The following is a 25,352-nucleotide window of genomic DNA, read 5'->3' on the forward strand; positions in this document are numbered from 1 at the left end:
CAAGCTAAACACCAGAAAGCCTTTACAGGAAGGCTCATGCCATTAAATTAACCTAAAATCTAAATATTTTTGAGATAAGGTCCTGTTGCTACCAAGCTCTTCTACAACTAGGCATTTGCAAAAAACCTAAACCCTTTGTAATTCCTTTAGGTAAAACTGAAATGAAAATATGGACAGTGCTGTTTTGAACTTGCACATTTTTGCGGTGCAAATAAACTTGTCTGTAGTTCATCTTCTGCAATATTTATGCTTTTCCTGTCCACATTTGTCTTGCCTCTGACCATTCTTGCTGCAGGTACATTTTTTTTCATACTGCAAAGATCAAGCCAGCTTTAGTTTCCATTTGCTCAGCGTGGTTTGCCAGAGCTCTATGGAGCACTCAGCTGGGGAATCAGATGCTGGTGCAGATGCAACTGGCATCACTGATTTTTGTCACCGTGAGGCCACATTCCACATATCCATCTTAAGAAATTTAATAGATGCACAGGCATTATGAAACACTTCTAAAGATTGTGATGGTTTTTCATGAACAGCAGAGACTACGAGGAAGTTCAGAAGAGATGAACCAAAAGAAAAAGGAATTGTTCTGCTTTATCTCTTTGTGGTTTTTGTGGTGGTGGTGGTTTTGGTTTGATTTTATTTTTCTATAGATGATCTGTTTCAATATGCAATTTAGCAATTGTGCATAAAGGAAAATTCTCTTCGCATTAAGATGGTGGCTGGTTGGGCCAGTGATCATTGCACAAATTATTGGATCAAAATGAACACTTTATGGAAGTCCACGTAACAGCCAGATTTTTCAGGAGACAATTGAAGTATCAATAGGAAACATTAGTAGCAGCTTTCTTCAATGTATACGGTTGGACTTGATGATCTTAAAGGTCTTTTCCAAACTAAAGATTCTCTGATTTTATGCTATGTGTTTCTGCTATATGTATGTCATAGAACAACATACGTGGTATCACCTGTTGTGCACTATCTATGTGCACAGTATTTTGCTTACTACTTCCAAACAGTATCCCTCCTATGAAGGAGTAATAAAACAAAGCTTTCCTTGTGGGCATCTCAGAATGGAAGTCCAGTGAGCTCAGCTGTCTTCTTTTTACACTTCCTACATTCCAATACCCTTTCATATGCTCCAAGACACTGACATGGGGTATATAATTTGCTATAAAACTTAGAATATGTACGGTGTTCTCTTGAGTTTATTGCTCAATACAAGCAGAATCGTAAGTGCAAAAAATGTGAGGCCACAGTGGGCTCGACTGGAGTCCTGCTTAGGTTAGAGGAATGCTACCTTCAAAGTTTTATGAGGCCAATGTGCCACATTTTATATAACAGCATTTCTTCAATGTTTCTTACATGGAGCTGCCGCAGTCTTGCCTCGTGTGAAGCCCTCGGGGTGCAACAGCTCCAAGGAGGGAGGAACACAATGGATTGGAGGGGAGGGAGTAATGAACTTTGAACATAAAGAGGTTCATCATTTAAAGGAGCTGGGGTTTCCTAGCTGTTCTTTATTGCTTTTTGATATCGCTTGTGAAAGATGATAGTAATATTGCTGTTCACTTTCATTTTATGCAGACAGTTCTAAAGTCTTCAAATCCACTTTCATGCAGACCAGGAGAGGAAAAAATGCTTTCATTAAGTGGCACTCTCTTTGTTCCTGTTTCCCTGGTAGTGCTTATTACTTTGGCTGCTATGTGTGCTTGGCTCTCACAGGTCATTCTTCTCTAATGTGGTGATGATGCAGGACAACCAGATGGTATCCAAAACCCTGTTTAGAGGGCTTTCTCCTCTTGGCTGAGCAACCCTAGTAACTGAAGTCAAGGAAGCTCTATTGTGCACTGAGGAATGTGGTGGGAAGCTGCTGTGCCCTTCCTACCACACTCAGTGTTGGCATGAAGGAACCGAAGGAGCAACGACCGACGAACTTAAAAGGTCTCTCCATCTTCTTCCCACAAAGCATAGCACTGCATAGCAACTGTCGTACCTGCTCTGCTGACTGACAACAACAATTTGTATTTCATTTTTCCTAAGCCAACCCACAGAGCTTACGTAAGTGTCTTTCTGTCCCATTCCATGTCAGACCAATTTTAAATTTAAATCCCAGTGCTGTGGGATGTTGCCTAATCAGATTAGAGAGAATGTGCCAAGTGTCTTTACTGCTGTATCGCCAGTTCTTCTAGATTGTTATAGTCCTATTTCTTTTTTAAAAGTTCTACTGTAAATAAGGTTAGGGGCTAGTTCTATTGTTGTAATTTATTACTTTTATTTCTTACACTTGGGGAAAATTATTTTTTCATAGCATGGACAAACCCTGCTTTCAAGCCTATGGAATTAAAGCATTTTTCATTGTCTGATGTCAGTCTGCTGTATCACCATATATGCACAGATGTCCATGCACTGACACCACTGACAGTAAAATATCCAGCATGGCCTCCAAACAGAATAATGTCAGCAGCAGCGGTAGGACAGGACAGATGCAAATGGGTCAGTCCCCACCTCCATCGTCTCAAAACAAGCCTCTGCTGCGTCTTTGGGCTTGCCACTGCCTGATGTTGCTGAATACTTGCAGTGTGTGCAATGGGGTATTTGCTAAAGGTGGTGCTGTAAGAGGAAGTTAAACGCTTCTCCACATGTGATGGTTTGAATTACTGCTTTCAATCATTTTTAATATTAAAAAAAAACAGGCTGTCTGCCAACTCTCCCTGACCCTCAGCATAGACTTGCACACTTCCTGTGTGTCTGAGGTTTCAGCCTTAGAGTCAACATTACAGTAGTATTGAAACAGGTCTGGGCACCATCCTTCAGGAAGCATCACAAATTCCCAGGTTCTTTGCTTGATTCATGAAAATTTTCTAACTAACCCTCCGGTTTGTCTTTGCCGTGGACTCTATGCTGGACTAACTGACTCGCTTTGTTCAACAGAGGCTTTAATGCATACCCAATACTCTCCAGAGTCTGCTGGGGCTGGAAGAGCAGGCAGGCTCTGTGCCCAGCACTCACCTGCAGAGCCTGTTTGTAGGTGAGAGGGGGTTAATCCATGTTTCTCTGGGCTTGTTCAGTTCTGAGATTCAGCACAGATCCTTTCCTGGTGTTCCATCTGTGAGGATGAGTTTATCTCTCATTACGAGCCAAACGAGAGAAGTATGTAAACATACATCTCTCTATGCAGTCTTGGTTTATTTGGGGTTTTTTTACATTGCTTTGGGTTTCTTTTTCCACCCATCCTCGACACACTCAGCATCTTCCAGTACTTGGAAGCTCCTGCTGATGATAAAGCACAGCCCAAACGTAAATACAACCACAAAAACCCCCTAATCTACTACAGGACCTGATTGTAAAAGAACAGCCTGATGATCGTTAACTCAGTACACAGCCTGTGCTGGCTAAAAAGAAACACTTCCAGTTCTATGTCTTCAGCAGCAGGTGGTGCTGGCAAGCTGCACATTTGCCATGCACTCCGGGAGCTGTCTGCTCCATGGACACGAACGTGGAGGTGGGGAGGTCAGAGCGTCAACGGGACCTCAACCCGGCCTCAGAACCGGAGCCCTGTTTTGCCCACACAATGGTCTGTATTTCCTTGAATGAACATTCAAGGAGCATTACCTGAACTGCTCAGACTTGTGACTACAGCTAGAAATGACGTTTATTGGTACACAAATTTGGACAGGCTTACACTGCAATATGGAAAACTAAGCCCAAGGTTTGTGAATGGGAGACATCTGTACACAGAAGGACTTGTGAGGATGTGGAAGTACACAGATGGAGTTTCCTTCTTTGAGTCCCATCCTGAAGTGGAACAGAGAGGAAGGTTAGAAGGATGATACTCACTCCCCTTCTGACCCTAGCATACCTACAGCTGATTCATCTACAGCTTCTGACTGAAAACTTTTTTTTTTTGATTGTGTGGCCTTATAATAAACATTGTAATCATGCAGTTGATCTGTAATGGGAAGTAGAAGAAACGCACAGTTTTTAGCAGTCTTTACATTTTTTTAATGTTTCTTTTAACATAATTTACGAATATAAGTGAATGGCTAATCTCAATCTTCCTTTACACAAATACGTAAATAAAATTGTTGATCTTTGCCTTGCCAACATTGCCCTAAGGTGTAGCTTAACACTGGCAAGTGTTTCAGTTGATGCAATCTCTAGTTTGAGGATTGGTGACTAGCATATGGTAAAAGAAGTTACTAAGAGGAAATAGACAATAAATCGATCGTGAATGGGCATATAGTAATGCAGTAAACACTACCTCACTGCTGTTTCTCCAATTGAAGTGGAGCTGTGAAGTCTTCAAGAATCACAGGTGCATCAGCGTTGACTGACATAATATCCCTAGTTATGTTTTTTTTTTCTTCCTTGACTGTTTTTATAGAATCACAGAATGGTTTGGGTTGGAAGGGACATTAAACACCATTTAGTCCCACCCCCCCTGACATAGGCAGGGGCACCTTCCACTAGGCCAGGTTGCTCAAAGCCACATCCAACCTGGTCTTGAACACTTCCGAGGATGGGGCATCCACAGCTTCTCTAGGTAACCTGTGCCAGAGCTTCCCTACCCTCTCTGTGAAGAACTTCTTCCTGATATCTAGTCTAAATCTCCCTGCTTTCAATTTAAACCTGTTACCCCTTGTCCTGTCACTACAGGCCCTTGTAAAAAGTCCCCCCCAGCTTTCTTATAGGCCCCTTTCAAGTATTGGAAGGTGCTATAAGTACTTCCCGGAGCCTTCTCGCCCAACTCCCAGACTTTCTCCATAGCAGAGCTGCACCAGCCCTCTGATTATCTTTGTGGCTTCCACTGACTTGCTCCAACCGGCCCACGTCCTTGTTATGTTGGGAGCCCCAGAGCTGGATGCAGCACTCCAGGTGGGGTCTCACAAGCACAGAATAGAGAGGGAGAATCACCTCCCTCGACCTGCTGGCCACACTTCTCTGGATACTGGATACAGCCCAGGATACGGTTGGCTTTCTGGGCTGCCAGCGCACACTGCTGACTCATGTCCAGCTTTTCATCCAACAGTACCCCCAAATCCTTCGCCTCAGGGCTGCTCTCTATACGTTCTTCTTTATTTCAACTTTGAAAATTTGTGTAGTACCAGTAATGGTTTTTGAAAAGGTGCAAGAATGCAACCCACAGTAGGGAACAGAAACTGAGGAGTGATTATTGCAGCCTGTTGTCTTACAGTGCTTATAATTAAAGCTTAGTGAAACATTTGTCTTATATTAACAACTAATTATAACCACATGTAAAAGTTAAAGTCATTACCCAGATTCAAGGCCTGTTGCTTGATCTGCTTTATTGTTTAATTCCTTTGAGAGTGTTTTAGACAAAGGTCTTTTGGATAAGTGCATGCTATTCATAACTTTTTTAAATTCACTAATAAATGTGGAAAGTGCTATGTCTTGATAGCCACAACTTCTGTGAATAAAGGAATTTTACAACCTTGGGAATTCCCCTTTAGTTTTTGTTAACGCAGAACAATTAGATAGAATAGTTTCATTGCCCAATTTCTGGGCTGTTAAAGCTATGCTGTATACTGGACTATTAAATAGAAACCTCATTACTATAACCCATCTGATACATATAAATCTGGGCTGTATGCTATGTACAACATAGTACTACATTTTAGAATTGTTTTGTTTCTGTAGACTCAGAAGAGATCTGTAGGGGAAAAAAACATGTAACTGTGCCTTGGAGATTTTTTGGGGGGACTATGTTAGTTCAGCTCAGCTTCCGCCTGAGTCAATCAGAAAAACTCCAAAGGGCAGAGCCAAGCTCTTTGATGAAGCACCTGTGTTGCAAAGCTCTTTCAGCAGCGACGTCTCTGGTCACTGTACGCTTTTCAGCTGCCCAAAGTACGGCTGAAACAAATCTGACTCCTGTGCTCTTGGTTTCACAGACTGACCCAGACGCTGGCAGGGGGCTGCCGACGAGCTCGCAAGCCATCCCGGCGTTGGAGGGCTGCTGCACCTCTCCTGCCCACGCCGTGCCCACCCGCTTGGGTCTCCGCGAGCCGCAAAGCTGCTGTCCACGTGGACTGGTGCTGAAATCTCGCGTCCGGCTGCGGCCAGAGCCTCTCCAGCAAAACCCAGAGACATGGCGACGAACGGGACAAAAGTGGCAGATGGACAGATCTCCACAGAGGTCGATGCTTCAATCACCAACGACAAGCCTAAAACCTTGGTTGTAAAAGTGCAGAAGAAGAAGACGGATCTTCCAGACCGAGATACTTGGAAAGGAAAATTTGACTTTCTTATGTCCTGTGTAGGTTATGCTATTGGCTTAGGGAACGTGTGGCGATTTCCATACCTTTGTGGCAAGAATGGTGGAGGTATGTTTGCTGTTTCATTCTTACGGCTTCTGATATATTTGTATATTAGAATTCACCATAAAAATTATCAGTGAAACAAAACATGGTTTTAATAGTTTTTTTCATCTGTATAGGTGTATTTTGGTTTTGCTTGTGGTTTTTTTGATTTACACTTGTCCAGGAGGGTTGGAGCAGTTTTGGAGTGTGGTGCTCTGCTTTGAGGTCTGCCCTGGAGTTTATTCTAACTTCCAGTTGGCAAATGCTCTTAAAAGACCATAAGGCATTAGAGCAAAATGAAGACACATTGTCCTCCAAACCTTCAGAGCTCTCTCTTTTGGACTGAGTTTTTGAGAGGATTGCATAAGGCTTGTAATACTGACTCTGAGCTTACCATAAAAGGCTAACTTCAGCTGGAAAGCAGCCAGTTGTGGTTAAAGCTTTTGTGCTATCTGCATGCTCCTGTGATAGATGAAGGCAACAAAATACAAAGTCTTTTGGATTTTAGCTTTTTATTCAAACAGAAAATATTTAAATTATGAGGAGATATTTTTCCCCTATTTTCACCTCTTGAGACACTGGCTCAGAAGTGTACATCTGCTTTCCATTAAGTTTTTTGAAAAGTTGCACTTAGAAATGGTGGGTTTCTTTTCTTTTTTCTTTTCATATATAACAGGAATGGAAACAGTGGAAACTCTGCTATTTTTCCCCATTTTAACAGAGTTTTTCTCATTACTTTTTTAGGTGCATTCCTGATTCCCTATTTCCTTACTCTAATTTTTGCTGGAGTGCCACTTTTCCTTTTGGAGTGTTCCCTTGGTCAGTATACATCTATAGGAGGCCTTGGAGTATGGAAGCTTGCTCCAATGTTCAAAGGTACAGTATGAATTTAGATTTCATCTTTCCATCTGTTTCCAAGTTGCACAAAGTGACAGGGCAAGAATGTTTCTTTATGTCTTAATATTTTTTACTTAAAACCTCATTTTCTGAGGTGTAAATGTCAATTTTGAAACATACTAGGATATTATTCATTCCTGGTTAAAAATAGCTAGAGACAGACATTAGAATCTCAACAAACTTAGTTTTGAACTTCAAAAAGCTTTATTTTTTGTTAGGAACCTATCAAGACTCTTCAAAATGGCATATTAAATCTAGCAATATTTGTCTGAGTAGGTATGGAACTCTGTTCACAGCAATTTGGTAGATACTGTTTCTGTTAGAGATCACAGAGGTTTCCGTCTCCTGTTGTTCATTACTGAAATTCAAAATCCAGACGCTTCAAAGATGGCAATTTCATGCTGAATTGCTTAAGACAAATGCACTCCATACTTAGATATTTAGTTATAGTTTTGTCATTGCTAGAACCTCAAGGTTTTAGTCTAGATTCTACGTAGACCTACAAACCTCACAAACTCTGCTTTTCACCCTCTAATCCCAAATTCTTTGACTCTTAAGAGCTGCTGAACTGACTTCTGGACCAATAGAGGAGCAAGTTACACAGTTATAAATTGCTTCACACAGTAGGACTGACAGCAGAGCGTGAGGCAAGAGTTTGTTTAGAGTGGATTTTGTTCTAGGAAATTGTGTATTGGGAAAACCCAGAGACATGAAAATGTTTCTCACAGATAAGCATTTTAACTTGGTTCGACTTACTCATGTTGGTAGGGGGCACAGTGCGAAGAACAGATCCTACTTTGCATTATACTAATTATTTTGAGCACTTCCCCTGAAATACCCCTGAAGTCACTGTGTGGAGTAGAAGACAAGGCATTTGCATTGTGGAACCCCTGACATTTCTTTAGTCTGAGCTGATGTAATAGCATTATACTAAGCATCAAGGACTTTGATCAGTGTGGCTAGCTGGTCTTATAACTCATACTCGTTTTGCATGCATCTGCCAGAAGTTTCTGTGGGTCTGCTATTTCAGAGAATGAGCTGATTTAGCTCTTTTGTCTGAATAAAAAATGCCTGTAAAATCTCAGCAGCAGCAGATGTGACTGCTTACTGCACCACACAGATAGCTGCACACTATGATTAAATTTATGCTTGACTGAACTATCACCCAAATTAGTGACCTTTTTATAATGGTACTTCTAAAATTTTAACTAGGCTTCTAGAGAATTCAGTAAATGGTATCTGCCCCGTATATTGTGTTTGTTCTTCTGAACTGCAGCTCTTCAGCTGACACTTGTACAAACATTACTAAAAAAAAGTTACCTTCTTTTGTTTCTTTTTGTTTTCTTTATAGGTGTGGGACTAGCTGCTGCAGTCCTTTCCTTTTGGCTAAATATTTACTACATTGTGATTATTTCGTGGGCCATATACTACCTGTATAATTCCTTTACCACTGTAAGTGGGGTGGGGAGTGGAATTGTTTGTTGAACATAAAGCAAATATAAATATACAGATAGCTGATTAATCTGTCTGACTGTAAAGGTGTGAGATTAAAACAAAATGCATAGAAATCAGTAGGATAAGCCATTTCTTACTGAAAGAGCACTGTTTTGTAAGAATTCCTCCTTTTTAATTGTTTTCCGTACAGGAAATGCAGAATAGAATACTGTGAGGCAAATATTCTGTTTTAAGAATGCCAGTGGAGAAACATAATAATGGGTTATTTTGGAGCCACAGGCTTCTCTTTCTTACCAATTTGTCTAAGTTTTCTCATCTTAATCTTCAGAGCCATGGCTCTTTCATCTGTACCCTTTTAGTTTCACCTATTACCTTTCTCTGCCCTTTGGTCACAAGCATGCCTTCTGCTTCTCTGCAGCTGCGAGTTGTGCGTAGGCCTGGGACTCCTTGTCCTGGCAATGCTAACGAGAGCACTAGTGCCCCTTTGCCTTTGAGCCCACAGACAGCCAGTCATTCCCCTGAGAAAAATTCTAGTGTCTAACTGATTATTTCTTTTTCTTCACTAGCAGCAACTAGTTAGTTCTTTGGGAGTTAAATGTGGTTGAATGGTGGAGGGGTTTATCAAAGAAGTCCCCATGGAATAGAAGGTCTGTGATTTGATTAGCTCTGAACTTCCATTCATTGTTGGGTTTTTCGCTTTCTTTTCTTTCCTTTTAATTTTTAGTTTTAGCTGTCTTTTTTCCTCCCCTCAAGGATGATTCATGGGCTGAGTTGGTCTTGTCTGATTTGTGGGTTTTGGCTATCTGAGGAAGCATTCTTACATAAGTCTTAATAATTAATGCGTTGTTGTTCAATTGTCTCCTCTACAAATTTTGCTCATGCTTGCTTGTTCTCGGCTTGAAAGAGTTGTCCCTTGACAAAATTTGCATTAATTACTATCTGGGAGTGACATGATAATTTTTTTTGTTATCCTCACATTTGTTATTGATGTGAAAGGTCAGTCATAGCCTGGAAGTGGTGCACTGGCCCATTCTAGATGAATATTGACTTCTATTTTCCTTGAAGCATCTTATCTTTGTATTCAAAACATGCAGTACCCTGATGAAACATTTTCTGTGAGAGGATTTTCCAAGCTGGCCATCAAAAGAATATCTAAGTTGTATCTAAATGAGATTCATTCTAATGGATGTCGCACGTAAACAGGTTCTGCTTCTCAGAACTGCTGAAAGATAATGTAATGGACAGATGTAGAAAATACATGTAGAATACAGGTGGTTTACATTTTTCTAATTGTTCCTTGACCTGAGGGGAAAATGGAAATCTCTGATCTATAATCATCACAGTTTTATTACCTCTAGTGCAACAAGAGGTAGGAGGACCTCCAGTAGGTCCTTTCTGTTGCCCCTGTTTCTTGTAGCGCTCAATATACTCCCACATGCTGAGAGGGGCATCAGACTCCAAAGCACTGAGGCTGATATATTAAAGAAAGGAAGAAATATTTTCAGATCAGATTCAAACAATCGATATGAAGTTAAATAACTTCACCCCAGACATGCATCCCAGAGATATCAGTGTGCTGCAGAACTCAAAGTATATTAGTTCTCCACTCAGCTGTCATTTCTGGTAAAGAGACAGATACTTGAGGTAATGCTTACTTGAAAAGTGTTTGACTGTTTCGTTTTCTCTCTCTGTTCCTTAAACAGACTCTTCCTTGGAAACACTGTGAGAACTCATGGAACACTGACCGCTGCTTCTCCAATTATACCTTAGCAAACACCACCAACATGACAAGTGCCGTGGTCGAATTCTGGGAGTAAGCCGTTAATTTTCCTCTGTATCATTCCTATGCATATGCAAGGATCAGCTTGTTATCATTTATATACTATCTTCTGAATTCTTTGTCAAATATACCATTCTGTTGGCTTCTTGTAGACGCAATATGCACCAAATGACTGATGGATTGGAAAAACCGGGACAAATCCGATGGCCGCTAGCAATTACTCTAGCAATTGCCTGGATTCTGGTGTATTTTTGTATCTGGAAGGGGGTAGGCTGGACCGGAAAGGTAAGATTAAAAAGTACTGTAAATGCCTTTCATTTAAAAATACCCATTTTACTCAAATATTCTGAAAATTCTTGAGGTAAGAGGCACTGGGAGCAGTTTGCTGGAATATCTCCATGAAGTATTTAATTTCTGTCTTTCTTGAAATGATACAGCACCATCTTTTTGAAAGAGCTGGCTTCTCTGTAGCTAGGTCTGAACTAGGTATGTTCACTTATAGACTTTCTGGCTTTGCCAGGTATGAAATTGCCTAAAAATATGTCTGCATGTTCCTGGGATGAATATTTTAGCTAATCTGAGTAGCAGTAGAGTGAGGATGCGGTGTTTTCCCTTCAGTGAGAAGCATGCATTTATGGCACAGCTCATGCTGGACTGTAGCTGTGCAGGCTGTATGGGATAGAGCTACTCTGTCCTCTCCTCATACTGAATGAGAGCCATAGGTGGTTCTTGCCACAGGCATGCTTACATGCTGTGCTTCTTGGAGTCTGGCTGGTTTCTGAGTGCAAAATAGATTTAACTAACAAATTAAAGGAAATAATTATTGACAGACCTTTCTCCATGAATTAAAGGGCAACAACAGCATCTGACATTGGCATATACCCTTCCCTCTCCCCAAAATGTCAGGAAGAGATCTTAGTGAAATGTAAAGCCGCACACCTCTGAGGCCTGGTGGCAACTGAAGGCCTGGGTTGTAAGACCTTGTGCCTGCTGGAGAGGGCTGGGATTTTTTCACACTGAAAGAGTGAATTAACTTTCGACAAGATAGTTCTGTGAGCCACTTCAAGCTGCATGCTGAACATGGCCTAGCTGAGCTCAGACCAAACCATTTCATTTCTCTTGTCTTCAGAGGAGGTGGCAAAACGGGGCTCACTGTTTCTTTGGAGTCTGACTTCAGTGTGTCTTTTTTATAAGGCTTTTGAAAAGGCAAGAGAGTAGGATCCTGTAGGGCAATTGTAACGTACGTGAGGAGAGGATGTTAAAAATACAAAAGCAGTTGTCTAAGAGCAGGATGATAATTTAACAGATGATGTTCTACAAGCAGGGTAGGTGTAGTAGAACCTTGTGCTCTAGGGAGCTCCCCTTGTTGAATACAAAAAAGGAAAGCATGAGCACCTCATGCATATATGTCCCAAGCCACTAAAATCTACCTCCAGGACAGTCAGCAACAACCACCTGCCCCGTAGATGTGGTGTGTAGGGAGTTCTGCAGTGTGCACTCCCCTTCCCCCACCAAGCTTTTCCACTGAGAAATGCTTCAGTGTTAAATTCAGCCGCAGTTGCTGCTGCAGTATTTTTAGGGAGCAACTATTTTCTAAAGTGTTAACAAGAGCAAATCATTCTTCCTTCCACACTGACAATGTCTTGTTTCTTCACATCAGGTGGTATATTTCTCTGCTACTTATCCCTATGTTATGCTGCTTATCTTGTTCTTCCGTGGTGTAACACTGCCTGGAGCAAAGGAAGGCATTTTATTCTATATAACTCCCAACTTCAGTAAGCTTTCAGACTCTGAGGTAAATATTCAATCCTTGTAAACAAAACTTTCACTAACTGTTCACCTTTCAGACATATGACCTGCTCCTCAAGTGCAGAAACAGATTTTTTAAAAAATTATTTCCTGCAATCAGGTTTGGCTGGATGCTGCCACACAGATTTTCTTCTCCTATGGTTTGGGTCTTGGTTCACTGATTGCCCTTGGAAGTTACAACCCTTTCCACAATAATGTTTACAGGTAAGCAGATGACTGCGCCTATCACAGTGCCACTTTTCTGTCTCAGCTGGAGCTGGATTCTGTCTTTCTGTGCACTGTATCTTCGAAATAAAGTGTAGTCTCTGATCTGAGTATTAAATGTTTTATCCAAGTAGGAATGATATGTATAATTGCATTTACACTAATGGGAGAGACAGTTAAGTACAGCGTGAAATGGAACCCAGACTATCAGATCCTAAATCATTAAATCTTTTCACATGAAAAAAGGGTAGTATACTGATGAACAGTAGCATTGCTTTACCTGCTGCTGAACGCACCTTACCTTTTTTCAGGGACTCCATCATAGTGTGCTGCATAAACTCATGCACGAGCATGTTTGCTGGCTTTGTCATCTTCTCCATTGTTGGATTCATGGCTAATGTCACAAAGAGGCCTATTGCAGATGTTGCAGCATCAGGTATCCAATATACTTTTCTCTTAAGTTGTTCGGTGGCATCAGTTATTTTTCATTTGTATGTGGTAGCCAACTGCTTCACGTAATTGTTCAAAATCTCTCCCTCAAAACATTCCTCAGCTCCCTGTCATTTCAGGCACACTTACTGATTGCAAAAGGGAGAGCATTGTTTCAGACCTCTCAAGGCAGCACCAGCAAAATCATTTCACGTCGAGCTGACTGCCTGCCTAGCGCTCGGGAACCGCTGGCGTGGAGAGGGGTCAGCCAGAGACTCCTCTTGGGCGGGCGCGATGAATACTAATGAACACTGCTTACGGGGAATGCATTTACGAGAGGTGGCAGCACACTTAGCTGCCTCAGTGCTCAGCTGTGCCATCCGATTATGCGCCTCTTGCTACTCAACTTCTTAAAAGCAAACTGAAAGGAGGAATGATGGTCATTTCATTATGTTTTAGGAGCCTATATTCTCAAATTCTGTTAGGTTTTGAAATTCCTTTTACTGTTTCTTGAGGTTAAACCCTTTGAGGCAGAAACACCTCTCACCTGTTCAGACCTACAGCTGTCAGCCAGTTTTATGGCATCCTTTATTATGAAAGTCATTTTACTTAGGGCAGTGGGATGTCCATGGAAGGATTACGCTGTTCTTTGCAGTTCCTTGTCTGTCTCCCAGATGAAAAAGCTTCAAGTGGTGGAGCAGATGGTTGCCCTAACCCAGCTGGTGTACCAGATACTCATTTAGCAGTTCTGGCCACAGGGAGGGTTTTGATCACTGAAAGCTTGGTTGGAAGTCACTGGTGGACAAAACATGTCTTACTATACGAGCAAACATATCCCATTGATGGAATATTTCCTTAGTTAGAAAAGAAGAGAATTTAAACCCTAAAAATAATCTTCAATAAAGTACATGTACAAAGCAATTAACAGAAGAATTATGATCGCATACGCTTTTGTCAAAAAATGCTCTGGAAAGTCAGTGGTGTGTGAAATAAGCTTCCTGGATTTATGTATTTGATACAGATGTAACTATAGAAAGGCTACACCTGCAAACAACACAATGTTTTTATAACATATTAAGGTCCTAAATACATTTTGGGGTAGCTAAGATAACAGACATTTCAACGATACAAATGACCTTCTGTGGCCAGTAATTACCAAGGATACTTGGAAATTTGACCTTTTAATTAAGGCTTGTATTTCTCCTAGCAAGTTCAGAAACTGTTGGTTTATTTTAGCACCATGAGACATGTTGGGTTTTGATCTTTTAGATAGCTTTGTAAAGCAGATATTATCCAAAGCTGTGGCTGCATTTTGGTGGAATGTGTAAAAGAGTAAAATTAATAAAATCTTTATCAGTTTATTTTCCTTTTACTGCTGCCATTTGGAAGACATTTCAAACATAACCGCTATTGAAAATCTGCATTGCATTTCCTTTGACAACTCAGGTGTCTAATGCAAATCCTTCCTTCTCTGGTTCGAAAGCTCTATGTGTCCAACCAGCTACCAGAGACAGACTTACTTTTAATGAAAACTGAGAAATCCAACACCCCACTTAGTTGAGGCACACTAACATTCTCTCTCTGATTATGTAGTTTGCTGCAAGTTGCACGCTTAACCTGACATCAGCTGGTTTCCAGCCATGCTATGACAACACAAAGAGCTCCTTTTTAATAAGAATTTATATTCTCCTTCCAACAATATGCCCTCCATCAGCGATTAGTACGAACACAAACAAAAAGGTTTGTCTGTTTACAACTACATAGTTTATTAAAATGTGTATTGTAAGGTAGTTCATGGAATAGAACAGCAAATGGGAATACAGTAAATGCTGGAAAGTGTCTTCTCCATTTATGAGCTGGTTTTGTTTCTCTTCTGAACTACTTGGTGCAAAGCAGAAGATTACAGCTACCACTAACTGCTTGAGAGGAAGGAACGCTGATCAGTACCTGAAGATGTATTCCTAGCCAAGGATAGCGTTCCCTGTCTTTGCTGTGCAAAGGTGTCTCTCAGCAGCAGCTTCTGCACTGCACCTAGTATTTTGGTTGGTTGTTTTGGGGTTTGGTTTGTGGATTTTTTTGTTTGTTTTAGTTGTTTCATTTTTAAAGCAAGATACATGCACTGACTCCTTGGTCAGTGAATGCTGATGAAACCGAAATCCCTGGTCAGATGCTGCATCCATGGCATTCAAATAAACCTAAAACCTATGTATCAACAGGAGCAAATAATGACAACACCTGATCAACCACATTGATTTTTTTTTTCTCTCTGTTTCTCCTACCAGGCCCTGGACTGGCATTTCTAGCTTACCCAGAAGCAGTGACACAGTTACCAATTTCTCCTTTGTGGGCAATACTGTTCTTCTCCATGTTGCTTATGCTCGGAATTGACAGTCAGGTAACACTGGTGTTTTGCAAAGACAAATATTCTGCAACTGTAGGGTACAGGGGTGGCCTCTCCCTGGGCATACTGCACTGCCAGCAGTTAGTGGTGCAGTATGGTGTCTGAAATAACAGGAGGTACTAAGGAGGGGAAAGACTGCGAGGTTCAAGGAGCCTGGGGTAGTGAAAAACCAATACTAAACCCTTTTGTTTTTCCATGAAGTCTTGGAAGCATATACCGAATGTGCGGAAGATTTATTCTGCAGATACTTTCTTTGGAATCTTAACCATTTAGTCACAATATTAAACATACCTTTGCAATGTTCATCACGTCAGAGACACTGGGATATGCTTTACAAAGTTTAGATGCCACAAATATTTCTGAAAGGCGACTTCAGAACTGACCACATGGAGCAAAAGGGTGCAGCACACATTTCACTTTAAGCATGTGAATGTCAGGAGAAAATTCAGGAGGCAATAGGCTCGTTACTGAGGACATGCTGCATCTTGGCATGTTCTGAAATCACTTCCCAATGGTAAGGATCAAGACTTTACTAGTTCAGGCCATAGCTAAGAGTTATAGGTGGTACCTGACAACAGGAAATGAATGGGGAGGCACAACCTAGAAGATTTGCAAATCCAAATAAGATATTCTCTAGAGTTAATGTTTAGATTAAATAATTAAATAAAGAAATAATTGCCATGCAATCATTAAAAAAAAAAATTATTGCAAAATGAACAACAAAGCACACAGAAAAAGCATATTATTTACATGATAGAAAGGACTGTGTCCAACAAAAGCCATCATTAATTGGTAATAATTTTAATACAGATAGCAACTACATTGTAGGCACTAAAGAGTGCACCCCATCTTATTTTGCAAAGCATACTGGGAGGACTTTGTCAGGAAGGTCCTTTCTGACTGCTGAAATGTTTGGTCTTGTATGTCATCGGCAGATGTGTTTCTCTACTTGCAGTCCGTTGCCGTTGTTGAACCAGCACCTTACAGGTGTTGGCAGAGCCCTCTCAGCACACAAAGGAATGTGTGACATGCTGGCTGAGTCCTGCACTGGTCCTGTAGAGAAAATCCAGCATTTTCTATAAATCCAAGTTGATTTCAGCCTATGAACCAAAATACAAAAGGACCAAGAGGGCATTTTATCCTGCAACATGGAAGGAAGCTGAAAATTTACATTTTCTGTTTCTTATGTTTTCTATTTGACGGTTGGACTCAATGATCTTCAAGGTCTTTTCCAACCAGAACAATTCTTTGATTCTATGATGGTTTTTCAGTAAGCTTCAGGCTTGACATTAAAACCTATTGCTCAATCTGGGGGGAATCTACTGTGAAATTAATTGGGTCAAAAATATTCTTGAAAGAACTTGTCTCTAGGCAACTAACAGTTGAGGAATGTAGTCTAATATTGTTAAAAGGAATATATATCTACAGGCTTTCATGCTTTCTTCATTTTCTGTCTTTCAGTGAAACATTTCGTATGCTATAATTTACAGGAGCTGTAACTATTGGTTAAATTCTGATTGCACTGCTGGAATTTAATAGAACTTCACATATATTTCTGGTTTTCATTATTTCAGCCACCATAATGACAACATTTATTTTGAATATATACGTACAGAAAAAAATCTGAACTATGGCCATGCTTTCCATTTGGAGGAGCACTTCCTCAGCAAAAATGTTTTTCGGGAGTACAGAAAGTATGATTTATAAAATACAAGAATCAACCTTGTGTCTTTAACCTTCACCTTGAAGCACTAATCTGCTTAGATTGTTTGTGCCTATCGCTTTCATATATGTGAGTAAATCACAGAAAGGAGAAGTGTAAGGTTTTGAAGGACCTAGGGGTCAAAGCCTTTCACTGTAGGTGTATCTTTTTCTGGCACAAGAACAAGCACTCCATGTTCATAAAGAACGTGCTGTAGTTCATAGTTTTAGAATTTTGAGTGGTTTTCTAGCTGGAAATCTTTTTGCACAGATCTTTGTAGACAGAAACACGGATATTCAGCAGCACTGCTTCCACGGAAGTCAAGTGAATTTTTATTTGTCGTTTAATGGATGCAGCCCTAGGCCAGTGATGACTGCTATTTGAAAAACTCCTCCCTAAGAGTAATCCTGCTATTGTAGTGCATGGCATTGTATTTTGTTTCTAACTTTGCTTGCAGTTCTGCACTGTGGAAGGATTTATAACAGCTTTGGTGGATGAATTTCCGAAGTTACTGCGCAATCGAAGAGAAATCTTCATTGCTGTTGTATGCATTGTTTCCTATCTGATAGGGCTGTCCAATATTACTCAGGTATGTTTTGTGCAAGAATGTGATCTTACGTCTGACATACAGCGTCCATCCTATTTCTGCCCTCCCTCGAATCAGTGCAAACCATCGAAGTGGCATGACCTATCATCAACGATATCCAAAGACTTCAGGCAGCAGACATTAACTTAGAAGTGTGAAATGTCCATAGTCCGTGGTTCAGGTGAAAACACACGTCTCTGCAGTCTGTCTCATGTTCCAAGAAGTGGTAACTAGGGATGTTCTCCATTGCTTCCTGTGATCTACTAAGATTGCAAACCCTTTCAGGGAAATGATTGAATTATTGAACAAAAAGGAGTAAAGTGAAATCAAACCAGTTAACTGAGTTCTAGCAGTAATCCAGTTTTTGTCAGTATTGACCTCAAGTGCTCTAAGACTTTAACCTGTTAACTTTAATTTACATTAATATGTCCCTAACCTGTTTGCCACTGTTAGTTTGTAGTTTGCATTTTACTCTGTCTTGAAATTGGACTCCTTACTATGTATTTTAACACTTCCTTCATATATTTTTAGGGTGGAATCTATGTGTTTAAGCTTTTTGACTACTACTCTGCCAGTGGAATGAGCCTCTTGTTCCTTGTATTCTTTGAATGCATCTCGATATCCTGGTGCTATGGTAAACAATATGTTTTCTTTTTTTCCACAAGTTTTGCACATCATAAGGATACTTTATCTGCTGATTTGTTCTTTTGTGTGTGCACATGCTGAGGGTGGAACTGGAATTGTTCCATATGCATATAATTATACCAAGGACTCAAAGTTGGCTTGTGGAAGGTACCCCTGCCTCTTTAAAACACCCTGTGTATATAAGCTTGCAAGTCACTAGATGCTAAAGGTTTCAGGAATACTAAATAGATGACATCTCCCTCTTCTTTTTCCCATCCCCCTTCCTTGGAAAGCCTGGATCTCTAGAAGTGTGAAGTACTGCTGTTCTCAACATAATGGCTTAGGTCTTTTGGACTTCATAATGTTTTGTTTCCAGAAATGAGTATGTCACTCTAGGATCTTGCAGTGAGATCCAGGGTCCTTGGTCAGTTGTATAATTGCCCCAAAACACCCAGAAGTCTCGACTGACAAGCTCTGGGTATGAAGATTAATGAATATGTATTGTATTCTTACCAGAGTATTTGTGCATTTGACCTTAGTTCTGTGTTAGCTTGTCCAAGGACCTACTCCCCTGATTACTAAGGCACTTCAGCTTATATCGGAACATGGATTCAGAGTTTGATAACTGGAGTCTTTCTGCTGTCTTTTAATGGGCTTAAGAGGATGGAACAGCATTTTATAGGGGAGAGATACTGCATGTGAATCCAGCCAATGCGAATGGGAAAATACACCAGATAAAAAATGATGAAATCAAATACAAAGTTGTAAATAATATGGTAGACAGACCTTTTAGAAGATGCTGAAGTGCTGGTAGGTAACAGCAGCCGCAGAAGGGCTACTCTTTGATCTCATACGCAGTTCTGCATGTATATGGTGTGCTTACATCCACACAGAGTGAAATTGGGGTGTTGTTTTCATTTATTTAATTTGTAAAATATCACTCTAAACCTCTCATTCTAATAAGACTTGGAGTTGAAATTAAGCAAGAATGATTTATTGCATCTGAGCTTCAGATGTACAGACTTCCTCAGCCTTTGCATGGGAATAAGTTTGTTTGTTCCTAATTCATTAATTCTGATGTGGAAGAACGAGAACAAATTATTCTTTGTGCTTCTGAGTTTGCACATGCCTTTCCCCTTCAGAGAGGTGAGAAGTTATGTTGGGGTCTGTACTGAGCTTCCAAATACACCTCATCGTTTATGACAGTGTCTCAAAACCACTGAGCTTTCAATTGAAGCAATTATCTCATACGTTTCTATGCTGATTCTTATTTCTATATTTAGGTGTTAATAGATTTTATGACAACATCCAAGAGATGGTGGGATACAGACCCTGCATCTGGTGGAAACTCTGCTGGTCGTTTTTCACTCCTATTATTGTGGCAGTAAGGAACAAACTTTTATTATACGATTTGAAGGATGTAAATGAGGTAGACTATGTACTACAGCATTGTCGTTTCCACATCCCCAGGTTCAGGTTAACTCTGACCTCATTCCTTTTTTAAGGATTTGAGCAATTCCATTGAAGGCAATAAGCAAAACCCGGTCTCATTAGAGGAAGCCTGTGCCCTCAGAAAAGAAGCCTTGTTCAATTTCAGGATTTGTATTAGTCCTCTGGAAACGGTAACTAGTCAAGAGTTTAACTAGGATAGATAAAAAATAAGAAACAAATGTTGACCATTTATTGTATTCTGAGATAAAATTTAGCAATCTCTCTAACGTCTAAATTTTCCATATATACAAAAATGCCCACATTTTGTAAACTGAGTCCCTTCACAGGCACTATTCTGATAACAGACTGGGATTATCAGGTTTCCCTATTGGGCTGTTTCAGACATTAACACAGGCCAGGGTAGAAATCTTCCTTGGGAACTTCAAGGAAGAAATGCCATGTTCACATGTCATCTGCTTGGAAACGACACAAAGGCAGCCTGCAAGTGCTGCTCTCAGGGCTACAGTATACACATGTATGCAGCTGTTGTTGCCCAGGACCCCCATCTTTCCCAGTAGCCCCCTTCCCTCTGATTTTGTGCAGGTTACCTGAGGACTCTGCTAGTACCAGTGGATTCCCCACACCAGCATAAGCTGAGATGCAGGTTACAGATAGGAACATACAGTGTTAACTTGAAACATTAAGATTAATTTTGGTAAGAAGCATTTTGGGAAGCTCTCTCCTTGTCACTTGTTACTGGCAAATTCAAAGTAGTTTTTGAATTTCATGGGGTAATCATAGGATCTCTCATACAGACAGATCTGTGGCCACATAGGGGACCACAGGATCCCCCTGACTGCCCTCATTTTCCATTATGAGTTTGTTCAGAGGAGCCGAACAATATTAAAGCCTCTGGGCCAAGCACTCTTAGATGGTGATACTGGAGAGGTCAGTGCAGAGCCAGGCTTTAAAGAACATTTTTATCCAGGGCCTCTAGGAGTCAGTTGCTGACCAGTACATTAGAGCTGTTACCGATACTGTTAATCCAATAAGCAAGTTAGTGGAAACCAACAGCTTCACAACTTCAGGATTACAGTTCCATTATTTACACATTCCCACACTAGGGATTGAGCTAGCAGGAATCAGTCAGCACAGTGGGCTGACGTTTCCCCTTTTTCTGCAACCTTCATTTGGAAGACGAACCTGCAGGCCTTATCTACGAGCCAGTGCCCATCACTGGGGGTCAAAGGAACCCTTGTGTCCCTGCCTGGATGTAAAGTCAGGCTAGAGGCCCAAAAGCAATCCAGAAAAATCCTTGAACGCAGAACACTCTGGAAATCTCATCCAAACCTCCTTTTGCTCTGTATTTTGCAGGGAGTATTTATCTTCAGTGCTGTCCAAATGACTCCGCTCACAATGGGAAGTTACGTTTTCCCAAAATGGGGCCAAGGGGTTGGCTGGTTCATGGCTTTGTCTTCTATGGTGCTGATACCAGGCTATATGGCATATATGTTTCTAACACTGAAAGGCTCCTTAAAACAGGTAAGTGTCTCTTTTTCCTGACTGTCTGATTTCATCTTGAGACCTGTGCAACTGATAAAAGATTACTGGGTAGTCATTTTCTGCTCCTTCCTGTGGCCTCCCCTGCTCAGCCCAGTTTTTTTTCATCGAGTTAAAATACCAGACAGACAAAAGACAAGGCAGAGTCTGTACCATCTGTTGTTGAACATAATTCACCACATTAATTGTGGTCCTTATCTCTGGGCTTTGACAGTTCCAGACACTTTGCCTCCCAGCTCCTTACACCTAGAAAACAAAGTGGCAGTTCACAAGATACATAAATTTGTCGTTATTAACGCAAGACACTGTCATGTATCAAGGCAGGTGATGCTCTCAGGAGCTGGAATCAAACTCCAAGGGCTACACCCACATAACTCTGGTTTTCATGAGCCTGCTCAGAGTGACCCTACCTCGCATCTCCCTGCAGTGCGATCCAAGAGTTGTTCTGCGTTACAGCTGCCTCGCTCTGCTGCAGCTGAAAGTACTTGTAAAATCGGGGGAGCATATTTTCTGATTATGCTGCACTTCACTCTTTATTTAAGGGATTTCTGTGAACAGTTACTTCATGGAGAACATCAGAGGCCCTTTTCTCATTGCCCTGTGCTCTTGGCCCCTCCCTGATTCATTATGCCATTTCTTAAAAGGAGGTGACACTTCCCATGAGAGCGAGGTGTTGTATGGCTGAAATCCATTTTAAGGTCCTCAGAAAAATGCTGCTAAAGGAGCAGGAAACGTTAGTAAGGTTGTTGACCAGCACATTCTTGAGTAATCACGTACAAGTGCCATACTTAATTTTTTTTTTAAAGGGAGTGCATCCTCAGTTTCCCCTCCCCAGCCAACAATCTCATTCTGGGCGTAGCAGACATTCCTTCATCGCAAGTATTGAAACACACATCTGTGTGCGCTGTGATTGTGGGAACGAAAGATTGTCAAAATGAATCTGTCAGAATTTGTGGAATATTCTGAAATCAGCCGACAGAGCCATCTTTGCAAATGGACAGATGATCTTAAGCAGAATTGACGAGTAAAGCCTTATGAATTGCCCAGATCTTGATCCAAATATTTCTCTTCAGCAAAATTTAAAAGACTCAGTGAGGCTTTAAAGAAGTCTACAAAAAATGTTTAGTTTTTCTTTTCCCCTGCTTGCTCTTAGCTCCTACATTTTGAATATCTTTTCCTTAGTGTTATGGAAACATTTATGGGCAAATGGAGAATTGTTGCTCTAAAATGTGGCAGAGTTGTGCAAGACCACAGTCAAGGTTCCCCATCTCAGTCTTGCCATGGATTAAGGTCTGAGTTTTGAAAGCACTGACAAATAATCATTAGATAATAGGAGAAGCCTACACCACTCACAGGCTTTGATCAAAAGTGGGCTCCCTTTCTCAATTGAGATATGAGCTGCCTGAAGGGAGAACACAAAAGGACTAGGAAAGACAGAATAGCAATAAAACAATCTTTAATACAAATCTACTTTACCTGTTGTATCCCTGGAAGCAGTAACTCCCAGAAGCTGCAGCCAATATTCTCTGCCACGAACCTGCAGGCCTTATCTAAGAAGCAGAATCCCTCTGCTCCCTGGGGAGGTCACTGTCACGTCCGAGATCCAGCCTTGAGTCCCTGCTGCCCGCTGCCAAAACTTGCAGCCTCTGTGCTTGACCTGTGGGCTCGATGCAGTCTCTCATTTCCTTTCCCTAAGCACGCTCAGTGAATGCCTGGGGGCACCTACCATTTTGCATATGGTCTTTCAACTCTGCTGTCATGTTCAGAACACAGCTAAAGCTGGCTTTAGTACGTGTGACTTCACGCCTTTTTGGGCCTGTGGGAGATAGAGAATTGTTCATTTTGGCTCCAATGCCTAGACAGAACTGCTTAGGATTCAAGCTTAGCATGCTTCTTGACTGCCTCACGCGTACTGTTGTTCTTTAAACAGCGCATCCAAGTAATGATTCAGCCAAGTGAAGACATCGCCCACCCTGAAAATGGGCCAGACCAGGCCCAACAGAGCAACTCTGCAAACAAAGAAGCCTACATCTAAACTTCGGTATTGTAGAAGTACCAATACTGCTCCAGAAAAACAAAAAATATGGTTGAATATGACCACAAATTTATGTCTGAGAATATAATTACCTACCTCTAGTGGCAAAAAAAAAAAAAAAAAAAAAAATAAAAAAAAGAAAAAAAAAGAAAAAAGGTCATCTCCACTATAAGGGAATCGCCATGGGTATGATCCAACCATTGCGCGAGCTCGGATGTTGACGGTGTTTTGTGTTCTCTGGCAATCCACAGACTGTTAATGTTTTTATCCTTTCACAATAATAGTTGCATATCTTCGAATTTGTAAATTGATGTGCCAAGACCTTTTTAATCTACCTTTTAGCACGACTATTTGAAGTTTTGTGCTGCTGATTTTTAGTAGTTTATCAATATTTCTTACCACTGAATCCCAAGACTGTTATTTCTGACTTTGCAGGAGTAAAATTAAGTTTGGAATTGTTTTGTACAAATGAATGAAGCATTTTGTAAAAAAGGGATTTCAAGTGACAAAAATCTGCCCTTGAAAATTTGCTCCAGTCGAGGCCATTTGAAGGGGAAGAGACTTCCTTCAACTCACAGGAGATGCAGCCTTTGTGAACATTCCTAGTGCAAATTAAGTAAGTTCTCTGGCTGGCTGTGGCAGTACAGCAGGGAATGGCTGGAAATGCTGCCTGCACTCAGCCTTCCAGGGTAGGTTTCAAGCAAGGTGGTAAATTTCTTTAGAAATATATATATAGACTGTTTCTTTGAAAAAGAACCTATCTTTGTGAATCATTATGACACAAATCACAGATCTTAGAGGCAAAAATATGACTTCTAAGTTTTTTAGCAGAATGAGAAGTAATATCCAAGAGCTCAAAGATTCCCAGCAGTCAAAGACACGCAAAGTATCTGCAATTCGAGTTGAGCGTTCTTGTTGTGCTGTTACCATTCTACTATTATTGCGTTGCCACCAAAATAGAAACCAAAACAATGGCTGAAAGATTGAAGCTTATCCTTGAAAATCTAATTTAGGGTTTAATTCACAACCATTCTTTTTAATCGTTAAAGGACTTCAGCAGTTTCTAATAAGCAAATTATACAATACGGATCGTTAGCACTTTGAAAACAGTTTTGGTTTTATTTACGTGTTATTTGTGGTGATGAAGACATGAGGGAAAGCTATTTCAATACTATCAAAAAATCTCCACTCTGGGGCCAGTCTGCATTTGCCACGTAGCCCGAAAGCCCATTCAGCTCATGGAAGTTTTCCCTGTGTGGAAAATGCAGCGGTTAGCCCTGTACGGCGTTTCTCGTTTGGCAGCTATATGACAGACACACAGGATTATGGATAATGCAGTAGTTGATGTTTGATTGTAAATGACTGTGACAGAACTGTGCAATGAAACATGCTTTTCAGCAAATTTTTGTGCAGTGTACAATGTTAGATAGCACAATTTATGTAGAACTACGTGAAAACCATGTTAACTGTGAATGTTGGGTTTTTCGTTGTTTTTGTCTGAAGGTGACAAACATGTTCTTGCAATAAGGTATTATTCTCAGAATGTCAAGCACATTATTGTAGAAATAATATATATATACACACTACACGTATCTCAAACTACATCATAAAATCTCAGCGTATGTTTGGTAGATTCTAAACTGTTTCATACATAGATCAGTTGTAAAATAGTACGAGATCTAAGCTACATCCTAAATGGCTATAGCTGAAATGCAAAAGTCCTGTAAGTCTTTGGGATTTCGAGGAGAAATGTACATCCTACACAAACATTATACATGATACATACGCATTATAATTGTGAATTTCATTAGACTAAGGATAAAAATTCCAACTTCCTCTTTATCGTTTAATGTAATCAAGTCCCATGTTGTTCTAAGAAAACTGCAGTATTTAATGTTGATTGTAAACAATTATGACAGATGTTTGACAGACCTGCTCTTTAGCAAAAAGCTGTACAAACGTATCATATAGCACAAAATAGTGTTGTAGAACTACTGTGTGTAAACTGTGAATAGCTGTATCTTTTTTGTAGTACTTGCCCTGAAAAAAAGATTATTGTATGATCATATATGCTTTTTGCAATAAGGAAATACCTGAACACCAAGCAAATCTATCTCTATATAAA

The 25,352-nt window shown here is 40.6% G+C and overlaps 1 protein-coding gene across 1 annotated transcript; it reads left to right on the forward strand.

The window, feature by feature from the left end:
* Positions 1-5,988: 5,988 nt before the first annotated feature.
* Positions 5,989-23,331, forward strand: SLC6A1 (solute carrier family 6 (neurotransmitter transporter), member 1). The gene is made up of 14 exons (XM_010147770.1): positions 5,989-6,338; positions 7,059-7,190; positions 8,563-8,663; positions 10,370-10,479; positions 10,599-10,731; positions 12,107-12,241; positions 12,356-12,459; positions 12,771-12,895; positions 15,171-15,283; positions 17,449-17,580; positions 18,109-18,211; positions 19,485-19,585; positions 21,007-21,174; positions 23,123-23,331. The coding sequence occupies exons 1-14, from the start codon at positions 6,104-6,106 to the stop codon at positions 23,225-23,227; spliced, it is 1,797 nt and encodes a 598-aa protein (XP_010146072.1). The 5' UTR covers positions 5,989-6,103; the 3' UTR covers positions 23,228-23,331.
* Positions 23,332-25,352: the final 2,021 nt, after the last annotated feature.

The sequence above is a fragment of the Eurypyga helias genome, unplaced genomic scaffold, assembly GCF_000690775.1.
Source record: "Eurypyga helias isolate BGI_N326 unplaced genomic scaffold, ASM69077v1 scaffold19942, whole genome shotgun sequence".
NCBI classification, from domain to species: domain Eukaryota; kingdom Metazoa; phylum Chordata; class Aves; order Eurypygiformes; family Eurypygidae; genus Eurypyga; species Eurypyga helias.

Excerpts from the sequence above, each read along its gene's own strand:
- SLC6A1 (XM_010147770.1), top strand. The coding sequence starts at position 6,104 with ATGGCGACGAACGGGACAAAAGTGGCAGATGGACAGATCTCCACAGAG. Across the intron at positions 12,896-15,170 it reads TGCAGATGTTGCAGCATCAG|GCCCTGGACTGGCATTTCTA; the intron begins GTATCCAATATA and ends TTCTCCTACCAG. Across the intron at positions 19,586-21,006 it reads TCACTCCTATTATTGTGGCA|GGAGTATTTATCTTCAGTGC; the intron begins GTAAGGAACAAA and ends TGTATTTTGCAG.